This window comes from Triticum aestivum, chromosome 2A (genome assembly GCF_018294505.1).
Source record: "Triticum aestivum cultivar Chinese Spring chromosome 2A, IWGSC CS RefSeq v2.1, whole genome shotgun sequence".
NCBI lineage: Eukaryota > Viridiplantae > Streptophyta > Magnoliopsida > Poales > Poaceae > Triticum > Triticum aestivum.
Window position 1 is genome coordinate 628,211,693 of NC_057797.1, and position 23,144 is coordinate 628,234,836.

The window sequence follows — 23,144 nt, forward strand, 5'->3', positions numbered from 1 at the left end:
GGAAGCAAGATCGAAGAAACAAACAGCATTGCATCTTAGATAACTTGGAATGAAGATGAACTCGGACAACGAAGTCAGCAGGGCAGATAGCCCTCCGTGCCACCAACCGCCGTCCCCCTCGCGCGACGCGCACCAACCAGTTCCTGCTTTGCCCACGTCGACTGAGTCCAGCTTCGGCAAAGCCACCACCGCGCGTAGCCACCACCCCCGCTCCGTGCGCTCCCGTGGCGACAGGAGCTCCGTCCGCACCAACCATTTCAGTGGTCAACCTCGCCGTCCAGGTCTACACCAACCCACTCTCTCACACCTACCTACTAGTACACGGCTGCGCCTGCGCTGTCTATTTAATCCCTCCCCTCCCTCCATTCCCCTCCAAGAAGAGCCACAGCTTCATCTGCAGCTACAGCTCCTCTTCAGCACAACCCTTTCTTCAGGACACAGATCAATCCAGATACACATACACCACCTGCCGAGTGCCGACGTCTAGCTGCTAGCTTACTTTCAGAATCCAGATACACACACACCTGCCGGCGTCCGTTGCTGCATATTTCGATGGAGTGCGAGAACGCACACGTTGCCGCCAACGGCGATGGCTTGTGCGTGGCGCAGCCGGCGCGGGCCGACCCACTCAACTGGGGGAAGGCGGCGGAGGAGCTCTCGGGTAGCCATTTGGAGGCGGTGAAGCGGATGGTGGAGGAGTACCGCAAGCCGGTCGTGACGATGGAGGGCGCCAGCCTGACCATCGCGATGGTCGCCGCGGTGGCTGCCGGCAGCGACACCAGAGTGGAGCTGGACGAGTCCGCCCGCGGCCGCGTCAAGGAGAGCAGCGACTGGGTCATGAACAGCATGATGAACGGCACCGACAGTTACGGTGTCACCACCGGCTTCGGCGCCACCTCTCACCGGAGGACCAAGGAGGGCGGCGCTCTCCAGAGAGAGCTCATCCGGTACGAATTAAACCGCCAAAGAAGTTCTACTTCTACTTCCTGTTAAGCACTTCTGTCATGTGTATGAGTTGAGTTTATGGAAGCCTTATTTTTTTTTCGTGTGTTCTTTGCCTCGTCAGATTCCTTAACGCGGGAGCCTTCGGCACCGGCACCGACGGCCACGTTCTGCCTGCCGCAGCGACAAGGGCGGCGATGCTCGTCCGAGTCAATACCTTGCTCCAGGGATACTCAGGGATCCGCTTCGAGATCCTCGAGACGATCGCCACGCTTCTCAACGCCAACGTGACACCTTGCCTGCCGCTCCGGGGCACGATCACCGCGTCGGGTGACCTCGTCCCGCTTTCCTACATCGCCGGCCTGGTCACCGGCCGCCCAAACTCCATGGCGACGGCTCCGGATGGTTCGAAGGTTAATGCTGCGGAGGCATTTAAGATCGCCGGCATCCAGCACGGCTTCTTCGAGCTACAGCCCAAGGAAGGCCTTGCCATGGTGAATGGCACGGCAGTGGGCTCAGGCCTTGCCTCCATGGTGCTTTTCGAGGCAAACGTCCTTAGCCTCCTTGCTGAGGTCTTGTCGGGCGTCTTCTGTGAGGTCATGAACGGCAAGCCGGAGTTCACCGACCACTTGACCCATAAGTTGAAGCACCACCCCGGGCAAATTGAGGCCGCCGCCATCATGGAGCACATCCTTGAAGGCAGCTCCTACATGATGCTCGCAAAGAAGCTCGGTGAGCTTGACCCACTGATGAAGCCAAAGCAAGATAGGTATGCACTCCGCACATCGCCGCAGTGGCTTGGCCCTCAGATTGAGGTCATCCGTGCTGCCACCAAGTCAATCGAGCGTGAGATCAATTCCGTCAACGACAACCCACTCATCGATGTCTCCCGCGGCAAAGCTATCCATGGTGGCAACTTCCAGGGCACGCCCATCGGTGTGTCCATGGACAACACCAGGCTTGCCATTGCAGCGATCGGCAAGCTCATGTTTGCCCAGTTCTCGGAGCTGGTGAACGACTTCTACAACAACGGTCTGCCTTCCAACCTCTCCGGCGGGCGCAACCCAAGCTTGGACTATGGCTTCAAGGGTGCCGAGATTGCCATGGCCTCGTACTGCTCCGAGCTCCAATTCTTAGGCAACCCTGTGACCAACCATGTTCAGAGCGCGGAGCAACACAACCAAGATGTCAACTCTCTTGGTCTCATCTCCTCAAGGAAGACTGCAGAGGCCATTGACATATTGAAGCTCATGTCCTCAACATTCTTGGTCGCGTTGTGCCAGGCTATCGACCTCCGCCACCTTGAGGAGAATGTCAAGAATGCTGTCAAGAGCTGCGTGAAGACAGTGGCTAGGAAGACACTGAGCACTGATAACAATGGCCATCTCCACAACGCACGCTTCTGCGAGAAGGACCTTCTGCTCACAATCGACCGTGAGGCCGTGTTCGCGTACGCAGATGACCCCTGCAGCGCCAACTACCCCCTCATGCAGAAGATGCGTGCAGTTCTCGTGGAGCACGCCTTGGCCAATGGTGAGGCCGAGCGCGACGTCGAGACGTCGGTGTTTGCCAAGCTTGCCATGTTCGAGCAGGAGCTCCGTGCAGTGTTGCCAAAGGAGGTCGAGGCCGCCCGAAGCGCCGTGGAGAATGGCACCGCAGCACAGCAAAACCGTATCGCCGAATGTCGGTCGTACCCGCTCTACCGGTTCGTGCGCAAGGAGCTTGGAACGGAGTACTTGACCGGGGAGAAGACGCGGTCTCCTGGCGAAGAGGTGGACAAGGTGTTCGTTGCCATGAACCAAGGCAAGCACATCGACGCGCTGCTGGAGTGCCTCAAGGAGTGGAACGGCGAGCCCCTGCCTCTCTGCTGAACAGAGCATCAAGAAATGGAAGAGTAGCGTGCTTCAGATTTCAGAAGCCTGCAGTGCTGATACTGTTTTTTCATTGTAATTTCTAAAAGTTGATGTTTGCAACGTTCTTCCAGAGCTTCCAATGCATTGCCAAAGATTGCAATTGCATGACATGGCAGTGTTGGGTAGACAGTAAAACTTCTTTGATGTAAGTTATAAAAGGGTACAGTGTGTGATAAGTTTCCATGATAAATATACCGGTTCAAGAAAGTAAAACTCATGCCTTCCAGAGCTGCCAGTGGTAACTCCGTCCTTGCTAGTTCCATCAACACTGTACGAGGCCTTCTCTGAATTCTCAATCTTGCATCTAGTTTTTGCAGTTTCAGTACTCTGCTTACTAAGTTCAGTTTGGACTTTAGTATAATGACCAACATTGTATTATTCACCTATCGTACTACCGCATACCTCTTCATACAATGTTCCGATTATTAAAGTAAGATACAAGAGGAAATGTCACATGAATGAAGATCCTAACACCAAAACCATCCTTAATTTGCTGCTCATCTGAAGATGTCCATAACCAAGGCACATACGTGCACATGAAGTTTCTCTGCGCTTCTGAAGATTGAACTATTTTTCAGTTCTAGTCATACGTAGGCAGGAATATATATGAAGATTGTAAGGTATGTGGCGCGTATTTGTATTCTACTCCTTTTGGCATTCTTTAATCTACACGTATCAACAGCTGTATGTGCGCGTATATTGACTGTCCACCGTATCCTGCCGACATATGTATAATGTATGGCCGGCTGCACCGGCCGGCCACCGTATCCTGCCAACTAACGCGTTCGTGTTGGATGAAATGAAGGTGTCAACTAGCTGTGTCCTGATCTCGTACTCGATAGGAGAAACAGAAAGCAGTCAAGTAGTCGTCTTCAAACGCGATAGCGTGTCCGAGTTCAGAGTGGGTCGTCGACAGATCGCTGATGTTCTCCTGCAGATTGCTGATACAACGAGGCCTGACGATTGCGTTGTTGTTATTTGATGCTTGTGTTTTGTTAGGGAACAGGCTTCAGCCAAGCTTTATTATAGGGACTGTCTGTTTGACAGTCGGATGAAAACCAATTTGTCTTTAGTCATATTTTTTTGACCAACCACAACTTGACAAGTGTCCACTGTCCTTATGTATGTTCCTGTCCCAGTTTGTCGCTGTATCTATCCCAGATGCGCTCTACCCTTTAGGCCTTGTTCGGTTCCTTCAGATTTGAAGGGGTTTGGAGGGGATTGAGAGGGATTAAATCCCCACAAGTCAAAATCCACCTCAATCCCCTTCAATCCTCTCCAATTCCCTTGTGGGAGGGATTGACCGAACAAGCCCTTAATGGGTCTGCAAGAATCACAAACGGGGGATCATAGAGAGGGAACAACACAAATACTAAACGGGTCCATCCCTGTTTGAAACCCGATAGACAGAAGAACAGATAACAAACAAGAGGGAGAGACCGAACCAAATAATGCATAAATTGGTGTCGGCCTTTCAAACATTCTGGACTTTATTTTGATCATTTACAGAAGGTTAAATTTTACAAAAACAAAAACATTACTTAAAGCTTGAACAAATAAAGATACATAAAAAAAATTGATAACATAATACTCTCTGCTAATCTGCATTTTTCTTCCTTGAATTGTACTGCTCAACAAACAACAACAACAACAACAACAACAAAGCCTTTAGTCCCAAACAAGTTGGGGTAGGCTAGAGGTGAAACCCATAAGATCTCGCAACCAACTCATGGCTCTGGCACATGGATAGCAAGCTTCCACGCACCCCTGTCCATAGCTAGCTCTTTGGTGATACTCCAATCCTTCAGGTCTCTCTTAACGGACTCCTCCCATGTCAAATTCGGTCTACCCCGCCCTCTCTTGACATTCTCCACACGCTTTAGCCGTCCGCTATGCACTGGAGCTTCTGGAGGCCTGCGCTGAATATGCCCAAACCATCTCAGACGATGTTGGACAAGCTTCTCCTCAATTGGTGCTACCCCAACTCTATCTCGTATATCATCATTCCGGACTCGATCCTTCCTCGTGTGGCCACACATCCATCTCAACATATGCATCTCCGCCACACCTAACTGTTGAACATGTCGCCTTTTAGTCGGCCAACACTCCGCGCCATACAACATTGCGGGTCGAACCGCCGTCCTGTAGAACTTGCCTTTTAGCTTTTGTGGCACTCTCTTGTCACAGAGAATGCCAGAAGCTTGGCGCCACTTCATCCATCCGGCTTTGATTCGATGGTTCACATCTTCATCAATACCCCCATCCTCCTGCAACATTGACCCCAAATACCGAAAGGTGTCCTTCCGAGGTACCACCTGGCCATCAAGGCTAACCTCCTCCTCCTCACACCTAGTAGTACTGAAACCGCACATCATGTACTCGGTTTTAGTTCTACTAAGCCTAAATCCTTTCGATTCCAAGGTTTGTCTCCATAACTCTAACTTCCTATTTACCCCCGTCCGACTATCGTCAACTAGCACCACATCATCCGCAAAGAGCATACACCATGGGATATCTCCTTGTATATCCCTTGTGACCTCATCCATCACCAATGCAAAAGGATAAGGGCTCAAAGCTGACCCCTGATGTATATCTCCTTGAATTGTACTGCTCACTGTTGGAAAATTTCAAAGTTGGAGTAAATGATATATTTTGGAAATTAACTTCAGCATTCAATATTGGGGAAAAACCGTCACTAACTTTGAAGAGGACCCAAGTAAGCAATCCAACACTTTGATAACAAGGTTTCTCAGCATCCTTGAAAAATCTTGGGCTTGTCAGCATTGTTTGCGAGACTGAACAACTCCGACGAGTTTCATGGTCTCAAGACAACAAAAAGAAGAAACAAGGAACTAGACGAGAATATTGCATTGCAAGATGGTGAAAAGCACACTATCAAAATCTCAGACTTCATAGAAAATGAAAAAACCAATTGATGTGATGAAATAATAGTAAAAGTTAGAAAAGGCACACTGTAAGAAATTCATCAATAGCACTGTAAAAAATCAAACTAAATAATACTCTGACCACAGCCAGAACACACTATAAAATCAGATCATAGGCGCTGTAAACAAAATACTAGGAGCTACCAGAACTTACAATAAATGACACCATTGTTTACTTTGATCATAAAACTGTAAATCTTACTGAAGCACATTGTAAAATCAGATCAGAGGCACTGTAAAAAAGAATGCTATGAGCTACCAAAACTTACAGTAAATGAAAACACATTTACTTTGATCATAGAAAATAGTAAATCTTACTGAAGCACACTGTAAAAAATGAAACAATGTAAAATCAAAACTTACAGGGGAATGTAAGTTCAGATCAGAGGCACTGTAAAAAAATACTAGGAGCTACCAACACGAAATGAAACAAAACATGAGTGAGAATTGAAGAGAACAATAACTAATTACTTACATGATTCACATAGAAATCAAACAATGCCTAGTCTAAAATGCCATCATCCGTAGACAAAACTTGGAAAAAGCAAAATGAAACTTAGTTAAAACTAGGGTGCAGGAAAATCAAAACAAGCAGGATAGTCTATTGAAAAGGAAAATTTAAACCTGTGACACCTTGAAACAATCATCATCAGCATAGTCGTCGGGGATAAAAGGTTTCTCTGAAGAATCTACACTGTCATCAGCAGAAAGGTCATGGGTTCCCTGCTCACAACCCTTCATCAATCTGCCCATTTGCTTCACTAATGATGGTCAAATGATTATGATAGTAAACTAATAACAACAGCTGAATGAACACCCTCTGGAGACTAACAGACACAGTAAACTAAATCATTTCTATCATTCACAAAAAGAATATATTACAGAGAGAATCACTTACATAATAACTAACTAAAAATCATAGAAATCAATCAGGACTGCAACTAAGACACACAAAAAGACCACCTAAAATTTGCCACGGCTACACCAGGAAGCACCACGTGTAAATGTAATCACTAGAATAACATTGTAATTTACTGAAATTACACTGTGATTAACAGTATAAGTGCAACTGATAATCCAGTGTAATTACACAGTAAATACAATCAAATTTACACTGGAATTTTCAGTGCATAGTAATGTAAGTCACAGGACATTGCTAGTAAATTAGACAATTACATTGTGAAAACACTGAAATTTACACTGGAAATTTCAGTACAAAAGTATGCTAAGCTACATGGTTGTAAAGCACTATGCAATTAACTGGACTATAACATAATTGAACTGAAATTGCACAGAAAATTATACTGGAAATTTCAGTACAAATCACTGTAAGTAACACTAAGAAATACTGGAAATTCCATGTTACAATGAAAATATCACTATAAGTTGCACTAAAATACTGGAAAATTCAGAGTAAATCACTGTAAGTTACACATTACTTTAAAATTACAATGAAAATACATTGAAACTAGTGTAATGTACACTGTAAGTTACAGGGTTGTACACCACTACACAATTACACTGGACTACAATGTAATTAAATTGAAAATTCCACTGAAACTTACACTGGAAATTTCAGTGCAAATCATTGTAAGTTGCACCGAAAATACTGGAAATTTTAGTGCTAATCACTGAAAGTTACACTGAAAAATATGACTGCAAGTTACACTGCGACCAACTAACAATGAACAACTCAATGCAGCAACTGCGGGTGTAGACAAAATCATGAACAGATAGATGGAGAAGGAGATTTGGTAAACTAACTAGGCTAAGTAATTGTGATTAGAGGGAGGAGATTGGTTAAATCACACAGAAAAATGGACACATAATCGAGAAACCCCAACTACAGACCATGAGACTCAAACAACTAGGGGATTAAGCATCTGCATCCTACATCCACATCAAATAGGCTAGCTAAATTGAAACAACCAGTGGAATCATACACCTATCAGACGCCCATAGGGATGAAACAACACCCAGTACAGGGTGTAAAGATTGCTGTAACGTCTTGACCTGTTTGGGTCGACGGTTCCATGTTATATATTGGGACTAAACCCCACATATTGTATACAAAGTCTGATACAACTTGGAAGCCAAGAAGGAAAGAAAGAGTACAGGAGAGATACGGGTACAGGAGATATAGGACTAGGAGATAACAACCTATTGTACACGTTAAACCTCCTGAGAGATATCCTTTAACACCCTTCCTTAATCACAACGGTTCCAAGTTGAGATTACGCTTGAATGCATCAAAACTCCTTGTTGGCAATGCTTTGGTAAAGCCATCTGCAATCTGATCTCTGGAATGAACAAATCTGATTTCCAATTGTTTATTAGCAACTCTTTCTCTAACAAAGTGGAAATCTATCTCAATGTGTTTACTCCTGGCATGAAAGACAGGATTAGCAGAAAGATATGTAGCACCAAGGTTGTCACACCATAAGCAGGGAGTCTGTCCACGACTGATTCCAAGTTCCTTTAGCATAGACTGGACCCAAATGATTTCAGCTGTAGCATTTGCTAGAGCTTTGTATTCAGCTTCTGTACTTGACCTTGAGACTGTAGCCTGTTTCTTTGCACACCATGAGATCAAATTTGGTCCATAGAACACTGCAAAACCACCTGTTGATCGTCTATCATCCAGACAGCCTGCCCAGTCGGAATCAGAGAAGGCACTAACAAGAGTGGATGATGACTTGTTGAATGTTAGACCAATACTGGGAGCACTTTTGATATATCTCAGTATTCGCTTTGCAGCTGTCCAGTGTGCCGTGGTGGGTGCATGAAGAAACTAGCATACTTTGTTAACAGCAAATGAAATATCAGGCCTAGTAAGAGTCAAGTACTAAAGTGCACCTACTATGCTTCTGTATCTGGTGCCATCCTCTTGATTCAAGAGTTCTCCATCTGCCAAGGATAATCTTTCTGTACTAGATAAAGGTGTTGGTGAAGGTTTACAATTCTGCATGCCAGCTCTAGTCAGAAGATCAGTTGCATACTTCTCTTGAGAGAGATGAAGACCCTCCCCAATTTTCTTCACTTCAATGCCAAGAAAGAAATTCAAATCTCCTAGATCCTCAAGAGCAAACTCAGAGTTCAAGTCCTTTAGAAGTCCCGTCACTGCCTTATCTGATGAACTTGTGACAATAATGTCATCAACATATATAAGGACAAAGATAGAAGTATTTGACTTATTATAGATAAACAGTGACGTGTCAGACTTGGAGGGAGCAAAACCAAGTTTCTGCAATTTCAGACTCAAACGTGAATACCATGCCCTTGGAGCTTGCTTAAGACCATATATGGCTTTGTCAAGTTTGCACACATGAAAATGAGCATTCTTGTCTTGGAAACCAGGTGGTTGTTTCATGTATACTTCCTCTTCTAGAACACCATGAAGAAACGCATTCTACACATCTAGCTGTATGAGACTCCATCCTCTAGACACAGCAATTGACAAGACAAGACGAATAGTGGCAGCCTTTACAACTAGACTAAAAGTGTCCTTGTAATCGACGCCATACCATTGTTTAAAACCTTTTGCAACAAGTCTCGCCTTGTAACGGTCTATAGTCCCATCAGACTTCCTCTTAATTCTATAGACCCACTTGCAATCAATCAAGTTTTTACCTCTCTGGGGAGGCACCAAGTGCCAAGTTTTATTTTTCTGCAGTGCAGAATACTCTTCTTCCATAGCCTTTTTCCATCGTGCATCACCAAGTGCTTCTTCAAGATTACTAGGTTCTCCTGTGGAACATGCTAAGCCATATTTGGTAAAATGCTTATAATTAACGGGTTGGATCACTCCCCTTTGTAGATGTGTACGCGCTGGTAGAGGTGCTGCTGTAGAGTTAGTCGGAATAGAAGATCCGGATACTGGCACAGGAGATCCTGGAATCTGCGCAGAAGAGTCAATGCCGCCTGCCAGATTTGATCCCAAGGCTGGCGCTTCAGGACGAACTAACTGGGGAGGATTTTCTGTGGCTAGCTCGTGGCTTGACAGCATACGAACCGGCGCAGAGGATCCCGGCCCGCAAGATGCTTGCGGAGCAACCGAGGGGCGCAGCGCAGTGGACCCAGTAGCATTATTGCTGGGCCTTACACCAGCTAAGGGACGCGCGCCACGACGTGTGTAAACGCGCGGTTCGCCCACGAACCGCGAGGCTGTTGGTGGAGCCGGGCTACGCGGCGTGGCGGGTGAGTGTTGGCGCGACTCCGCGCGTGTGCCGGCTGGGACGGACGTCTCCTGACTTGGCGGGGCAGATCCTGAAGAAAATCCACCTGACTGCTGCTGCAACAATCCCAAGGAGGATTCTGCTAAAGATTTGTCTACTGAATTTTCACCATTTTCCTCTCTGAGTCCTTCTGTACCATCTGTAACATCATGCAACTTAGGACCAGGATTATTAGTAGAGTTAGTCAATTGATCATTGCTATTATTATCACCCCCATGATCAAGACCGGTCAAATGTGAAGGAAGAAGTAAAATTTCTTTGCGAAGGAGACCTCCAGCATTAGGATGAAGTTGTTCAAAAGGAAATATGGTTTCAACGAAAACAACATCACGAGAAATATAGACACGACCAGTAGGAACATCAAGACATTTGACTCCTTTATGTTGTGGACTATACCCAAGAAAAACACACTGTTTGGAGCGAAACATAAGCTTACGATTGTTGTAGGGACGAAGATTGGGCCAACATGCACAGCCAAAAACTCGAAGAGATTTATAATCTGGTTTGATGTGAAGTAAGCGTTCAACTGGAGTTTCATTGTTGATAACACGACTAGGAAGCATGTTAATGAGATAGACTGCGGCGAGAAAAGCTTCGTCCCAAAACTTAAGAGGCATAGAGGCGCTAGCTAGAAGAGCTAATCCTACTTCAACAATGTGTCGATGTTTACGTTCAGCAGAACCATTCTGTTGATGAGCATGAGGACAAGAGACATGATGGGATATGCCTAATTGCTGAAAGCAAGAATTGTTGAGTTTTTCATATTCACCTCCCCAATCAGATTGGAAGGCAATGATTTTGCGATCAAACTTACGTTCAACAAGTGCTTGAAAATTTTGAAAAACTTGGAACACATCAGCTCGTTTCTTAAGAAGATAGATCCATGTGTATTTGCTATAGTCATCAATAAAACTAACATAATAAGTATGACGACCAACAGAAGTAGGAGCCGGACCCCACACATCAGAAAAGATAAGTTGCAATGGTTGAATAGAAATACTAGTCGGAATAGAGTATGGCAACTGATGAGATTTAGCTCTCTGACAAGAATCACAAATTGTTTCACTACTACGCTCGCCAACAAACGGGAGCTGATTATTTCTAAGCACTTGTTGAACTATAACAAAAGAAGGATGTCCTAAGCGTGCATGCCATCTCTCCGATGAAACTTTAAAGACACCATATGCTTGTTTATTGGAGCTTCTAAAGTGAGGAATCAATGGATAAAGCCCTCCCACGCATCTACCTCGATAGAGAATTCTCCTCATGACCTGGTCCTTGATCAAAAAGAAAAGGGGATGAAACTCTAGAAAAACTTTATTGTCAATGGCAATGCGATGAACGGAGAGCAAATTTTGTGAAGCACTAGGGATATGCAGAATTTTTTGAGGTGTAAGTCTTTGTGTGGGGTTTTAATAACAGAATGACCAATATGACTAATCTGCATACCTGCTCCATTGGCGGTGTGAACTTGATCATGGCCATGGTATTTCTCATGCATAGTTACTTTTTCTAGCTCACTGGTAATGTGATCTGTAGCACCACTGTCGACATACCAATTGGTGTCAACTCCATATGAGTGCTCCACAGCAGCAGCAACTCTTTTCTTTTGGTAGTTGTTGTCCTCAGCATAGCACCAATTGCAATCTTTGGTGATATGATTTGTTTTCTTGCATATTTGGCATGGACCGAACTCATCAAAATCATACCCACGAGTGTTGTTTTGTTGTCCTCCTCCTTGGCGGCCCCTGTTGTTGGAGTAGAAGGGACGGCCATTGCCGGAGCGGTTGTTGCCACCACCAGAATATCCACCGCCGCCACCTTGCTGATAATGGCCGCCGCCGCCGCCACCTTGCTGGTTATAACCACCACCACCTTGCTGGTAATGGCCACCTCCGCCTTGCTGGTAATTGCCACCGCCACCACCACCACGTGGGCCACCAGAGTTGCCCCGCTGTGAACTACGGTAGCCTTTGGATGAGCCATGGCCACGCTGGGCAGCGTTAGCTGAGGATTTGAAGTTGCCAGCAGCACCCTGGAACAATTCGACTCGCTGATCGAAGTTAGACATGAGGGCAAAGAGGTGATCTAGTGACAGCGGCTCGGTGCGGATGTCAAGGGCAGAAATCAGTGGCTGGTAGTCCATATATAGCCCGGAGAGGATATGTGAGATCAGATCTTCATCATCGAGGGGACTGCCGGCGGCCGCTAGCTCATCAGCCAGCGATCTCATGTGGGCAAAATAGGTGGCCACGTTCTGTGTACCCTTCTGTGCATTGGTGAGGGCGACACGGAGATTGTTGATGCGAGAGCGCGACGTGGAGGAGAACATATTGGCGAGGTAGGTCCAGAGGGCATGCACCGTGGGGATTGACACCACCTGGACGAGTACCTCCTTCGTCAGGTTGTTCAGAAGGTAGCCAAGCACGAGCTGGTCTTGCCTGACCCAGATCGCGTGCTCAGGGTTGGTGATGCTGCTGTCCTTGCCGTCCTTGTCCTTGACGATGACGGTCTTGGCCGGCTCCGCATCCGATCCATCAAGGAGGCCATAGAGGCCCGCACTACGCACCTGCGGAAGAATCTACGCACGCCACAAGATGAAGTTTTGGCGGGTGAGTTTCTCTGTAACCTGGGTGAACAGCGATGGTGTGGATGAAGAAGACGACGCCATGGATGCAGGGTTGCTCGGGTGGGCTTGGCGGAAGGTTGTTTCGATCGGGTGTGCTTGGCGGAAGGTTATTTCGATCGATAGCTAGATGTGTCGGAAGAGACCCGCTCTGATTACAATGTAAAGATTGCTGTAACGTCTTGACCTGTTTGGGTCGACGGTTCCATGTTATATATATTGGGACTAAACCCCACATATTGTATACAAAGTCTGATACAACTTGGAAGCCAAGAAGGAAAGAAAGAGTACAGGAGAGATACGGGTACAGGAGATATAAGACTAGGAGATAACAACCTATTGTACACGTTAATGTTGGAAATATGCCCTAGAGGCAATAATAAATTAGTTATTATTATATTTCCTTGTTCATGATAACCGTTTATTATCCATGCTAGAATTGTATTGATAGGAAACTCAGATACATGTGTGGATACATAGACAACACCATGTCCCTAGTAAGCCTCTAGTTGACTAGCTCGTTGATCAATAGATGGTTACGGTTTCCTGACCATGGACATTGGATGTCGTTGATAACGGGATCACATCATTGGGAGAATGATGTGATGGACAAGACCCAATCCTAAGCCTAGCACACAGATCGTGTAGTTCGTATGCTAAAGCTTTTTCTAATGTCAAGTATCATTTCCTTAGACCATGAGATTGTGCAACTCCCGGATACCGTAGGAATACTTTGGGTGTGACAAACGTCACAACATAACTGGGTGGCTATAAAGGTACACTACAGGTATCTCCGAAAGTGTCTGTTGGGTTGGCACGAATCGAGACTGGGATTTGTCACTCCGTGTAAACGGAGAGGTATCTCTGGGCCCACTCGGTAGGACATCATCATAATACGCACAATGTGATCAAGGAGTTGATCACAGGATGATGTGTTACGGAACGAGTAAAGAGACTTGCCGGTAATGAGATTGAACAAGGTATCGGGATACCGACGATCGAATCTCGGGCAAGTACAATACCGCTAGACAAAGGGAATTGTATACGGGATTGATCGAATCCTCGACATCGTGGTTCATCCGATGAGATCATCGTGGAACATGTGGGAACCAACATGGGTATCCAGATCCCGCTGTTGGTTATTGACCGAAGAACATCTCGGTCATGTCTGCATGGTTCCCGAACCCGTAGGGTCTACACACTTAAGGTTCGATGACGCTAGGGTTATAAAGGAAGTTTGTATGTGGTTACCGAATGTTGTTCGGAGTCCCGGATGAGATCCCGGACGTCACGAGGAGTTCCGGAATGGTCCGGAGGTAAAGATTGATATATAGGAAGTATGGTTTTGGCCACCGGAAGTGTTCCGGGCATCACCGGTAGTGTACCGGGACCACCGGAGGGGTCCGGCGGTCCATCGGGAGGGGCCACGGGCCCCGGAGGCATACATGGGCCAATAGTAGGAAGGGACCAGCCCCTAGGTGGGCTGGGGTGCCTCCCACCAAGGCCCAAGGCGCCTCCTAGAGGGGAGGGGGGCAAACCCTAGGGCAGATGGGCCTTAAGGCCCACCGTAGGTGCGCCCCCCTCTCTCCCCCTTGGCCGCAACCCTAGATGGGTTTGGGGGCAGCCGCCACCCCTAGGGAGGAAACCCTAGATGGGGGCACAGCCCCTCCCCTTCCCCTATATATACTTGAGGTATTGGGCGCTGCAAGACACACGATTTGATCTCTCCCTGGCGCAGCCCTACCTCTCTCCTCCTCGTCTCTTACGGTGCTTGGCGAAGCCCTGCTGGAGTACCACACTCCTCCACCACCACCACACCGTTGTGCTGCTGCTGGATGGAGTCTTCCTCAACCTCTCCCTCTCTCCTTGCTGGATCAAGGCATGGGAGACGTCACCGGGCTGTACGTGTGTTGAATGCGGAGGTGCCGTCCGTTCGGCACTAGGATCTCCGGTGATTTGGATCACGACGAGTACGACTCCTTCAACCCCGTTCTCTTGAACACTTCCGCATAGCGATCTACAAGGGTATGTAGATGCACTCTCCTTCCCCTCGTTGCTGGTTTCTCCATAGACTGATCTTGGTGACACATAGGAAATTTTTTGAATTTCTGCTACGTTCCCCAATAGTGGTATCAGAGCTAGGTCTATTGCGTAGATTCTATGCACGAGTAGAACACAAAGTAGTTGTGGGCATTGATTTTGTTCAATATGCTTACCGTTACTAGTCCAATCTTGTTTCGACGGCATCGTGGGATGAAGCGGCCCGGACCGACCTTACACGTACTCTTACGTGAGACTGGTTCCACCGACTGACATGCACTAGTTGCATAAGGTGGCTGGCGGGTGTCTGTCTCTCCCACTTTAGTCGGAACGGATTCGATGAAAAGGGTCCTTATGAAGGGTAAATAGCAATTAGCATATCATGTTGTGGTTTTTGCGTAGGTAAGAAACGTTCTTGCTAGAAACCCATAGCAGCCACGTAAAACTTGCAAACAACAATTAGAGGATGTCTAACTTGTTTTTGCAGAGTATGCTATGTGATGTGATATGGCCAAATAATGTGATGAATGATATGTGATGTATGAGATTGATCATGTTCTTGTAATAGGAATCACGACTTGCATGTCGATGAGTATGACAACCGGCAGGAGCCATAGGAGTTGTCTTAATTTATTTATGACCTGCGTGTCAACATAAACGTCATGTAATTACTTTACTTTATTGCTAACCGTTAGCTATAGTAGTAGAAGTAATAGTTGGCGAGACAGCTTCATGAAGACACGATGATGTAGATCATGATGATGGAGATCATGGTGTCATGCCGGTGACGATGATGATCAAGGAGCCCCGAAGATGGAGATCAAAAGGAGCAATATGATATTGGCCATATCATGTCACTATTTGATTGCATGTGATGTTTATCATGTTTATACATCTTATTTGCTTAGAACAACGGTAGTAAATAAGATGATCCCTCATTAAAATTTCAAGAAAGTGTTCCCCCTAACTGTGCACCGTTGCGAAAGTTCTTCGTTTCGAAGCACCACGTGATGATCGGGTGTGATAGATTCTTACGTTCACATACAACGGGTGTAAGACAGATTTACACACGCGAAACACTTAGGTTGACTTGACGAGCCTAGCATGTACAGACATGGCCTCGGAACACAAGAGACGGAAAGGTCGAGCATGAGTCGTATGGTAGATACAATCAACATGAAGATGTTCACCGATGATGACTAGTTCGTCTCACGTGATGATCGGACACGGCCTAGTTGACTCGGATGATGTAATCACTTAGATGACTAGAGGGATGTCTATCTGAGTGGGAGTTCATAAGATTAACTTAATTATCCTGAACATAGTCAAAAGGTCTTCGCAAATTATGTCGTAGCTCGCGCTTTAGTTCTACTATTTAGATATGTTCCTAGAGAAAATTTAGTTGAAAGTTGATAGTAGAAATTATGCGGACTAGGTCCGTAAACTGAGGATTGTCCTCATTGCTTCATAGAAGGCTTATGTCCTTAATGCACCGCTCAGTGTGCTAAACCTCGAATGTCGTCTGTGGATGTTGCGAACATCTGACATACACATTTTGATAACTACGTGATAGTTCAGTTAAACGGTTTAGAGTTGAGGCACCGAAGACGTTTTGAAACGTCGCGAAACATATGAGATGTTTCGAGGGCTGAAATTGGGATTTCAGGCTCGTTCCCACGTCAAGAGGTATAAGACCTCCGACGATTTTCTTAGCCTGCAAACTAAGGAGAAAAGCTCAATTGTTGAGCTTGTGCTCAGATTGTCTGAGTACAACAATCATTTGAATCGAGTGGGAGTTGATCTTCCAGATGAGATAGTGATGTTTCTCCGAAAGTCATTACCACCAAGCTGCTAGAGCTTCGTGATGAACTATAATATATCAGGGACATATATGATGATCCTTGAGATATTCGCGATGTTTGACACCACAAAAGTAGAAATCAAGAAGGAGCATCAATTGTTGATGGTTGGTGAAACCACTAGTTTCAAGAAGGGCAAGGGCAAGAAGGGATACTTCATGAAACGGCAAATCAGCTGCTGCTCTAGTGAAGAAACCCAAGGTTGAACCCAAACCCGAGACTAAGTGCTTCTGTAATAAGGGGAACAGCCACTGGAGCAGAATTACCCTAGATACTTGGTAGATGAGAAGGCTGTCGATAGAAGTATATTGGATATACATTATGTTAATGTGTACTTTACTAGTACTCCTAGTAGCACCAGGGTATTAGATACCGGTTCGGTTGCTAAGTGTTAGTAACTCGAAATAAAAGCTACGGAATAAACGGAGACTAGCTAAAGGTGAGATGACAATATGTGTTGGAAGTATTTCCAAGGTTGATCAAATATCGTACGCTCCCTCTACCATCAAGATTGGTGTTTGCGTTGAGCATAGACATGATTGGATTATGTCTATCGCAATACGGTTATTCATTTAAGGAGAATAATGGTTACTCTGTTTATTTGAATAATACCTTCAATGGTCTTGCACCTAAAATGAATGGTTTATTGAATCTCGATCGTAGTGATACACATGTTCATGCCAAAAGATATAAGATAGTAATGATAGTACCACCTACTTGTGGCACTGCCACGTAAGTCATATCGGTATAAAACGCATGAAGAAGCTCCATGTTGATGGATCTTTGGGCTCACTCGTTTTGAAAAGTTTGAGACATGCGAACCATGTCTATTGGTGTATATGCATGAAGAAACTCCATGCAAATGGACCGTTTGGACTCACTTGATTTTGAATCACTTGAGACATGCAAATCATACCACATGGGCAAGATGACTGAAAGCCTTGTTTTCAGTAAAATGGAACTAGAAAGCAACTTGTTGGAAGTAATACATTTTGATGTGTGCAGTCCAATGAGTGCTGAGGCATGTAGTGGATATCGTTATGTTCTTACTTCACAGATGATTTGAGTAGATGTTGAGTATATTTACTTGATGAATCACGAGTCTGAATTATTGAAAGGTTCAAGTAATTTCAGGGTGAAGTTGAAAGATCGTCGTGACAAGAGGATAAAAGATCTATGATATGATCATAGAGATGAATATCTGAATTACGAGTTTGGCACAGAATTAAGACATTGTGGAAATTGTTTCACAACTAATACAGCCTGGAACACCATAGTGTGATGGTGTGTCCGAACATCATAACTGCACCCTATTGGATATGATGCATACCATGATGTCTCTTATCGAATTACCACGATAGTTTATGGGTTAGGCATTAGAGACAACCACATTCACTTTAAATAGGGCACCACGTAATTCCGATGAGATGACACCGTATGAACTATGGTTTAGAGAAACCTAAGCTGTCATTTCTTAAAAGTTTGGGGCTGCGACGCTTATGTGAAAAAGTTTCAGGCTGATAAGCTCGAACCCAAAGCGGATAAATGCATCTTCATAGGACACCCAAAACAGTTGGGTATACCTCCTGTCTCAGATCCGAAAGCAATAAGGGATTGTTTCTAGAATCGGGTCCTTTCTCGAGGAAAAGTTTCTCTCAAAAGAATTGAGTGGGAGGATGGTGGAGACTTGATGAGGTTATTGAACCGTCTCTTCAACTAGTGTGTGGCAGGGCACAGGAAGTTGTTCCTGTGGCACCTACACCAATTGAAGTGGAAGCTTATGATAGTGATCATGAAACTTCAGATCAAGTCACTACCAAACCTCGTGGGATGACAAGGATGCGTACTACTTCAGAGTGGTACGTAATCCTGTCTTGGAAGTCATGTTTCTAGACAACAATGAACCTACGAGCTATGGAGAAGCGATGGTGGGCCCGGATTCCGATAAATGGCTCGAGGCCATAAAATCCGAGATAGGATCCATGTATGAAAACAAAGTGTAGACTTTGGAAGAACTACTTGATGGTCGTAAGGCTGTTAGGTACATATGGATTTTAAAAGGAAGACGACAATGATGGTAAGTATCACCATTAAGAAAGCTCGACTTGTCGTTAAGATGTTTTCCGACAAGTTCAAGGAGTTGACTACGATGAGACTTTCTCACTCGTAGCGATGCTAAGAGTCTGTTGGAATTATATTAGCGATTACTGCATTATTTATGAAATCTTGCAGATAGGATGTCAAAACATTGTTTCCTCGACGATTTTCTTGAGGAAAGGTTGTATGTGATACAACCGGAAGGTTTTGTCAATCCTGAAAGATGCTAATAAGTATGCAAAGCTCCAGCAATCCTTCTAAGGACTGGAGTAAGCATCTCGGAGTTGGAATGTATGCTTTGATGAGATGATCAAAGATTTTGGGTGTATACAAAGTTTATGAGAAACTTGTATTTCCAAAGAAGTGAGTGGGAGCACTATAGAATTTCTGATGAGTATTTGTTGTTGACACATTGTGGATCAGAAATGACGTAGAATTTCTGGAAAGCATATAGGGTTATTTGGAAAGCGTTTTTCAATGGAAAGCCTGGATTAAGCTACTTGAACATTGAGCATCAAGATCTATAAGGATAGATCAAAACACTTAATGGTACTTTCAAATGAGCACATACCTTGACATGATCTTGAAGGTGTTCAAGATGGATCAGTCAAAGAAGGAGTTCTTGCCTGAGTTGTAAGGTATGAAGTTAAGACTTAAAGCTCGACCACGGCAGAAGAAAGAGAAAGGAAGAATGTCGTCCCCTATGCTTTTGTCATAGGCTCTATACGGTATGCCATGCTGAGTACTGCACCTGATGTGTGCCTTGCCAAATGTCTGGCAAGAGGGTACAAAGGTGATCCAGGAGTGTATCACTAGATAGCGGTCAAAAATTGTCCTAGGAGTAATAAGGACATGTTTCTCGATTATGGAGGTGATAAAGAGTTCGGCATAAAGGGTTACATCGATGCAAGCTTTAACACCTATCCTAATGACTCTGAGTAGCAAACCGGATACGTATAGTGGAGAAACCATTTGGAATAGCTCCAAGTGGAGCGTGGAAGCAACATTTATAATATGACCTAGAGATTTGCGAAGTACATACGGATCTGAATGTTGCAGACCCGTTGACTAAAACCTCTCTCACAAGCAAAACATGATCAAACCCAGAACTCATTGAGTCTTAATCACATGATGATGTGAACTAATTTAGTGACACTAGTAAACTCTTTGGATGTTGGTCACATGGCGATGTGACCTGTGAGTGTTAATCACATGACGATGTGAACTAGATTATTGACTCTAGTGCAAGTGGAAGACTGTTGGAAATATGCCCTAGAGGCAATAATAAATTAGTTATTATTATATTTCCTTGTTCATGATAACCGTTTATTATCCATGCTAGAATTGTATTGATAGGAAACTCAGATAAATGTGTGGATACATAGACAACACCATGTCCCTAGTAAGCCTCTAGTTGACTAGCTCATTGATCAATAGATGGTTACGGTTTCTTGACCATGGACATTGGATGTCGTTGATAACGGGATCACATCATTGGGAGAATGATGTGATGGACAAGACCCAATCCTAAGCCTAGCACAAAGATCGTGTAGTTCGTATGCTAAAGCTTTTTCTAATGTCAAGTATCATTTCCTTAGACCATGAGATTGTGCAACTCCCGGATACCGTAGGAATACTTTGGGTGTGCCAAACGTCACAACATAACTGGGTGGCTATAAAGGTACACTACAGGTATCTCCGAAAGTGTCTGTTGGGTTGGCACGAATCGAGACTGGGATTTGTCACTCCATGTAAACGGAGAGGTATCTCTGGGCCCACTCGGTAGGACATCATCATAATGTGCACAATGTGATCAAGGAGTTGATCACGGGATGATGTGTTACGGAACGAGTAAAGGGACTTGCCGGTAACGAGATTGAACAAGGTATCGGGATACCGACGATCGAATCTCGGGCAAGTACAATACCGCTAGACAAAGGGAATTGTATACGGGATTGATCGAATCCTCGACATCGTGGTTCATCCGATGAGATCATCGTGGAACATGTGGGAACCAACATGGGTATCCAGATCCCGCTGTTGGTTATTGACCGGAGAACGTCTCGGTCATGTCTGCATGGTTCCCGAACCCGTAGGGTCTACACACTTAAGGTTCGATGACGCTAGGGTTATAAAGGAAGTTTGTATGTGGTTACTGTATGTTGTTCGGAGTCCCGGATGAGATCCCTGACATCACGAGGAGTTCCGGAATGGTCCGGAGGTAAAGATTGATATATAGGAAGTATGGTTTTGGCCACCGAAAGTGTTCCGGGCATCACCGATAGTGTACCGGGACCACCGGAGGGGTCCGGGGGTCCACCGGGAGGGGCCACGGGCCCCGGAGGCATACATGGGCCAATAGTGGGAAGGGACCAGCCCCTAGGTGGGCTGGGGCGCCTCCCACCAAGGCCCAAGGTGCCTCCTAGAGGGGAGGGGGGCAAACCCTAGGGCAGATGGGCCTTAAGGCCCACCCTAGGTGCACCCCCCTCTCTCCCCCTTGGCCGCAACCCTAGATGGGTTTGGGGGCAGCCGCCACCCCTAGGGAGGCAACCCTAGATGGGGGCACAATCCCTCCCCTCCCCCTATATATACTTGAGGTATTGGGGGCTGCAAGACACACGATTTGATCTCTCCCTGGCGCAACCCTACCTCTCTCCTCCTCGTCTCTTGCGGTGCTTGGCGAAGCCCTGCTGGAGTACCACACTCCTCCACCACCACCACACCGTTGTGCTGCTGCTAGATGGAGTCTTCCTCAACCTCTCCCTCTCTCCTTGCTGGATCAAGGCATGGGAGACGCCACCGGGCTGTACGTGTGTTGAACGCGGAGGTGCCGTCCGTTCGGCACTAGGATCTCCGGTGATTTGGATCACGACGAGTACGACTCCTTCAACCCCGTTCTCTTGAACGCTTCCGCATAGCGATCTACAAGGGTATGTAGATGCACTCTCCTTCCTCTCGTTGCTGGTTTCTCCATAGATAGATCTTGGTGACACGTAGGAAATTTTTTGAATTTCTGCTACGTTCCCCAACAGTTAAACATCCTGAGAGATATCCTTTAACACAGGGGGCATGAAAATCAAATGACAGGATAAGCATATATTAAAAATATAGAGAGATCCACCGCTACGTCTACATCAAACGCTACATCCGCAACAAAAAAGCCCAGAAATGACCAATAGACAAGAATACTAATCCGTCGGGTCTAGAAATCAGAAGAAAAAAATGCAGGGGATGATATTGGGGATAGGGGATAATTACAACCAAGAACCTGAGGGAGGGGCGAGGGGAGGTCCAAATCGCCATGGCTGAAAAAATGAATGAAGCACAATTATTTTCATCTGGCTAAGAATTAGCAATTCCGAATATCAATTGCAAACTAGCGATGCATCACAAAACAGTCACGATTTCTCTGCTATAAAACATACAATATCAAGCTACACATTGTAATTTCACTATAAATACAGTAATACACTCATAATTATAGTGTAATTACACTGAATTTACACTGTAAATCAGCTATCAATTACACTGTAAATCCATTGACAAATACACTATAAATCCAAATGCAATTCCACCATAAAAATCCAAGTAAATTACACTGTAATTCCACTATCAAATACAGTGCAAATCCATGGCAATTACACTGTAAATTAGCTATCAAATTACACTGTAAATCCACCGACAAATACACTGTAATTCCACTAATAAATACAGTGCAACTCCACTGACAAAAATACACTGTAATTATACATGACACATACACTGTTATTCCACTAGCAAATACAGTGCAAATCCACTGACAAAATACACTATAATTACACTGTAAAATAACCAGGGATTACACTACAAATTGCTTTGGATTTACCTACAATCTACTACCTATCCAGTAGAAAATTACACTGGAAATCCACTATGAATTATAGTGAAAAATCAATAAAAATTCAGTATGAGTTACACTGTAAATCACTCTAAAAACTATGGTATTGCACTGCAAATCACTGTAAATCCAAATAGGAATTGCAGAGTAAACTACATACCCACTAAGGATACCAGTGAAGAAAAACGGTCTAGGGATTTGTTGACGCTCAAAAGTGGCACAATCGTAAAAGTTGCTTTAATCTATGTCAAGATTAATACAAACATATGATTGGAAGTCACCATGATATGTCTTTCTTTGAGAAGATCAAGATGGATATGAAAGTGGTCTAAAATGGAGTCCGGATGCAAAAGTTATGACAAGTTCAGAGATGCTCATGGTGACACCAGATTAAAAAATGACTTGAAACTCAATTAAGATGACTCCAAATGTAAAAAGTTTCAACATGAAAGTTGTGCGTCTCGTCGAAACGGATGATTTAGATATAAAAATCATCTTAATCCGAGGTCGTATGCAAAAGTTACAGCCAGTACAAGGCGTTGCTGCACTGAATGGCCGGACACTCCGGGGACAACCATCCGGGTTTTGATTTTCTCTCTGGATGACCGGA

At 45.1% G+C, this 23,144-nt stretch overlaps 1 protein-coding gene and 1 pseudogene across 1 annotated transcript; one reads left to right on the plus strand and one right to left on the minus strand.

Moving 5' to 3' along the window:
* Window positions 1-360: 360 nt before the first annotated feature.
* LOC123189880 (phenylalanine ammonia-lyase-like) lies at window positions 361-3,068 on the plus strand. Its single transcript, XM_044602397.1, has 2 exons — window positions 361-947; window positions 1,067-3,068. Exons 1-2 carry the CDS (start codon window positions 553-555, stop codon window positions 2,811-2,813), a joined length of 2,142 nt encoding a protein of 713 aa, XP_044458332.1. The 5' UTR covers window positions 361-552; the 3' UTR covers window positions 2,814-3,068.
* A 9,022-nt stretch (window positions 3,069-12,090) lies between these two features.
* LOC123038454 (uncharacterized) lies at window positions 12,091-12,229 on the minus strand (annotated as a pseudogene).
* Window positions 12,230-23,144: the final 10,915 nt, after the last annotated feature.

Coding starts and splice junctions, on each gene's coding strand:
- LOC123189880 (XM_044602397.1), top strand. CDS start 553: ATGGAGTGCGAGAACGCACACGTTGCCGCCAACGGCGATGGCTTGTGC. Junction 948..1,066: donor CTCCAGAGAGAGCTCATCCG/GTACGAATTAAA, acceptor TTGCCTCGTCAG/ATTCCTTAACGCGGGAGCCT.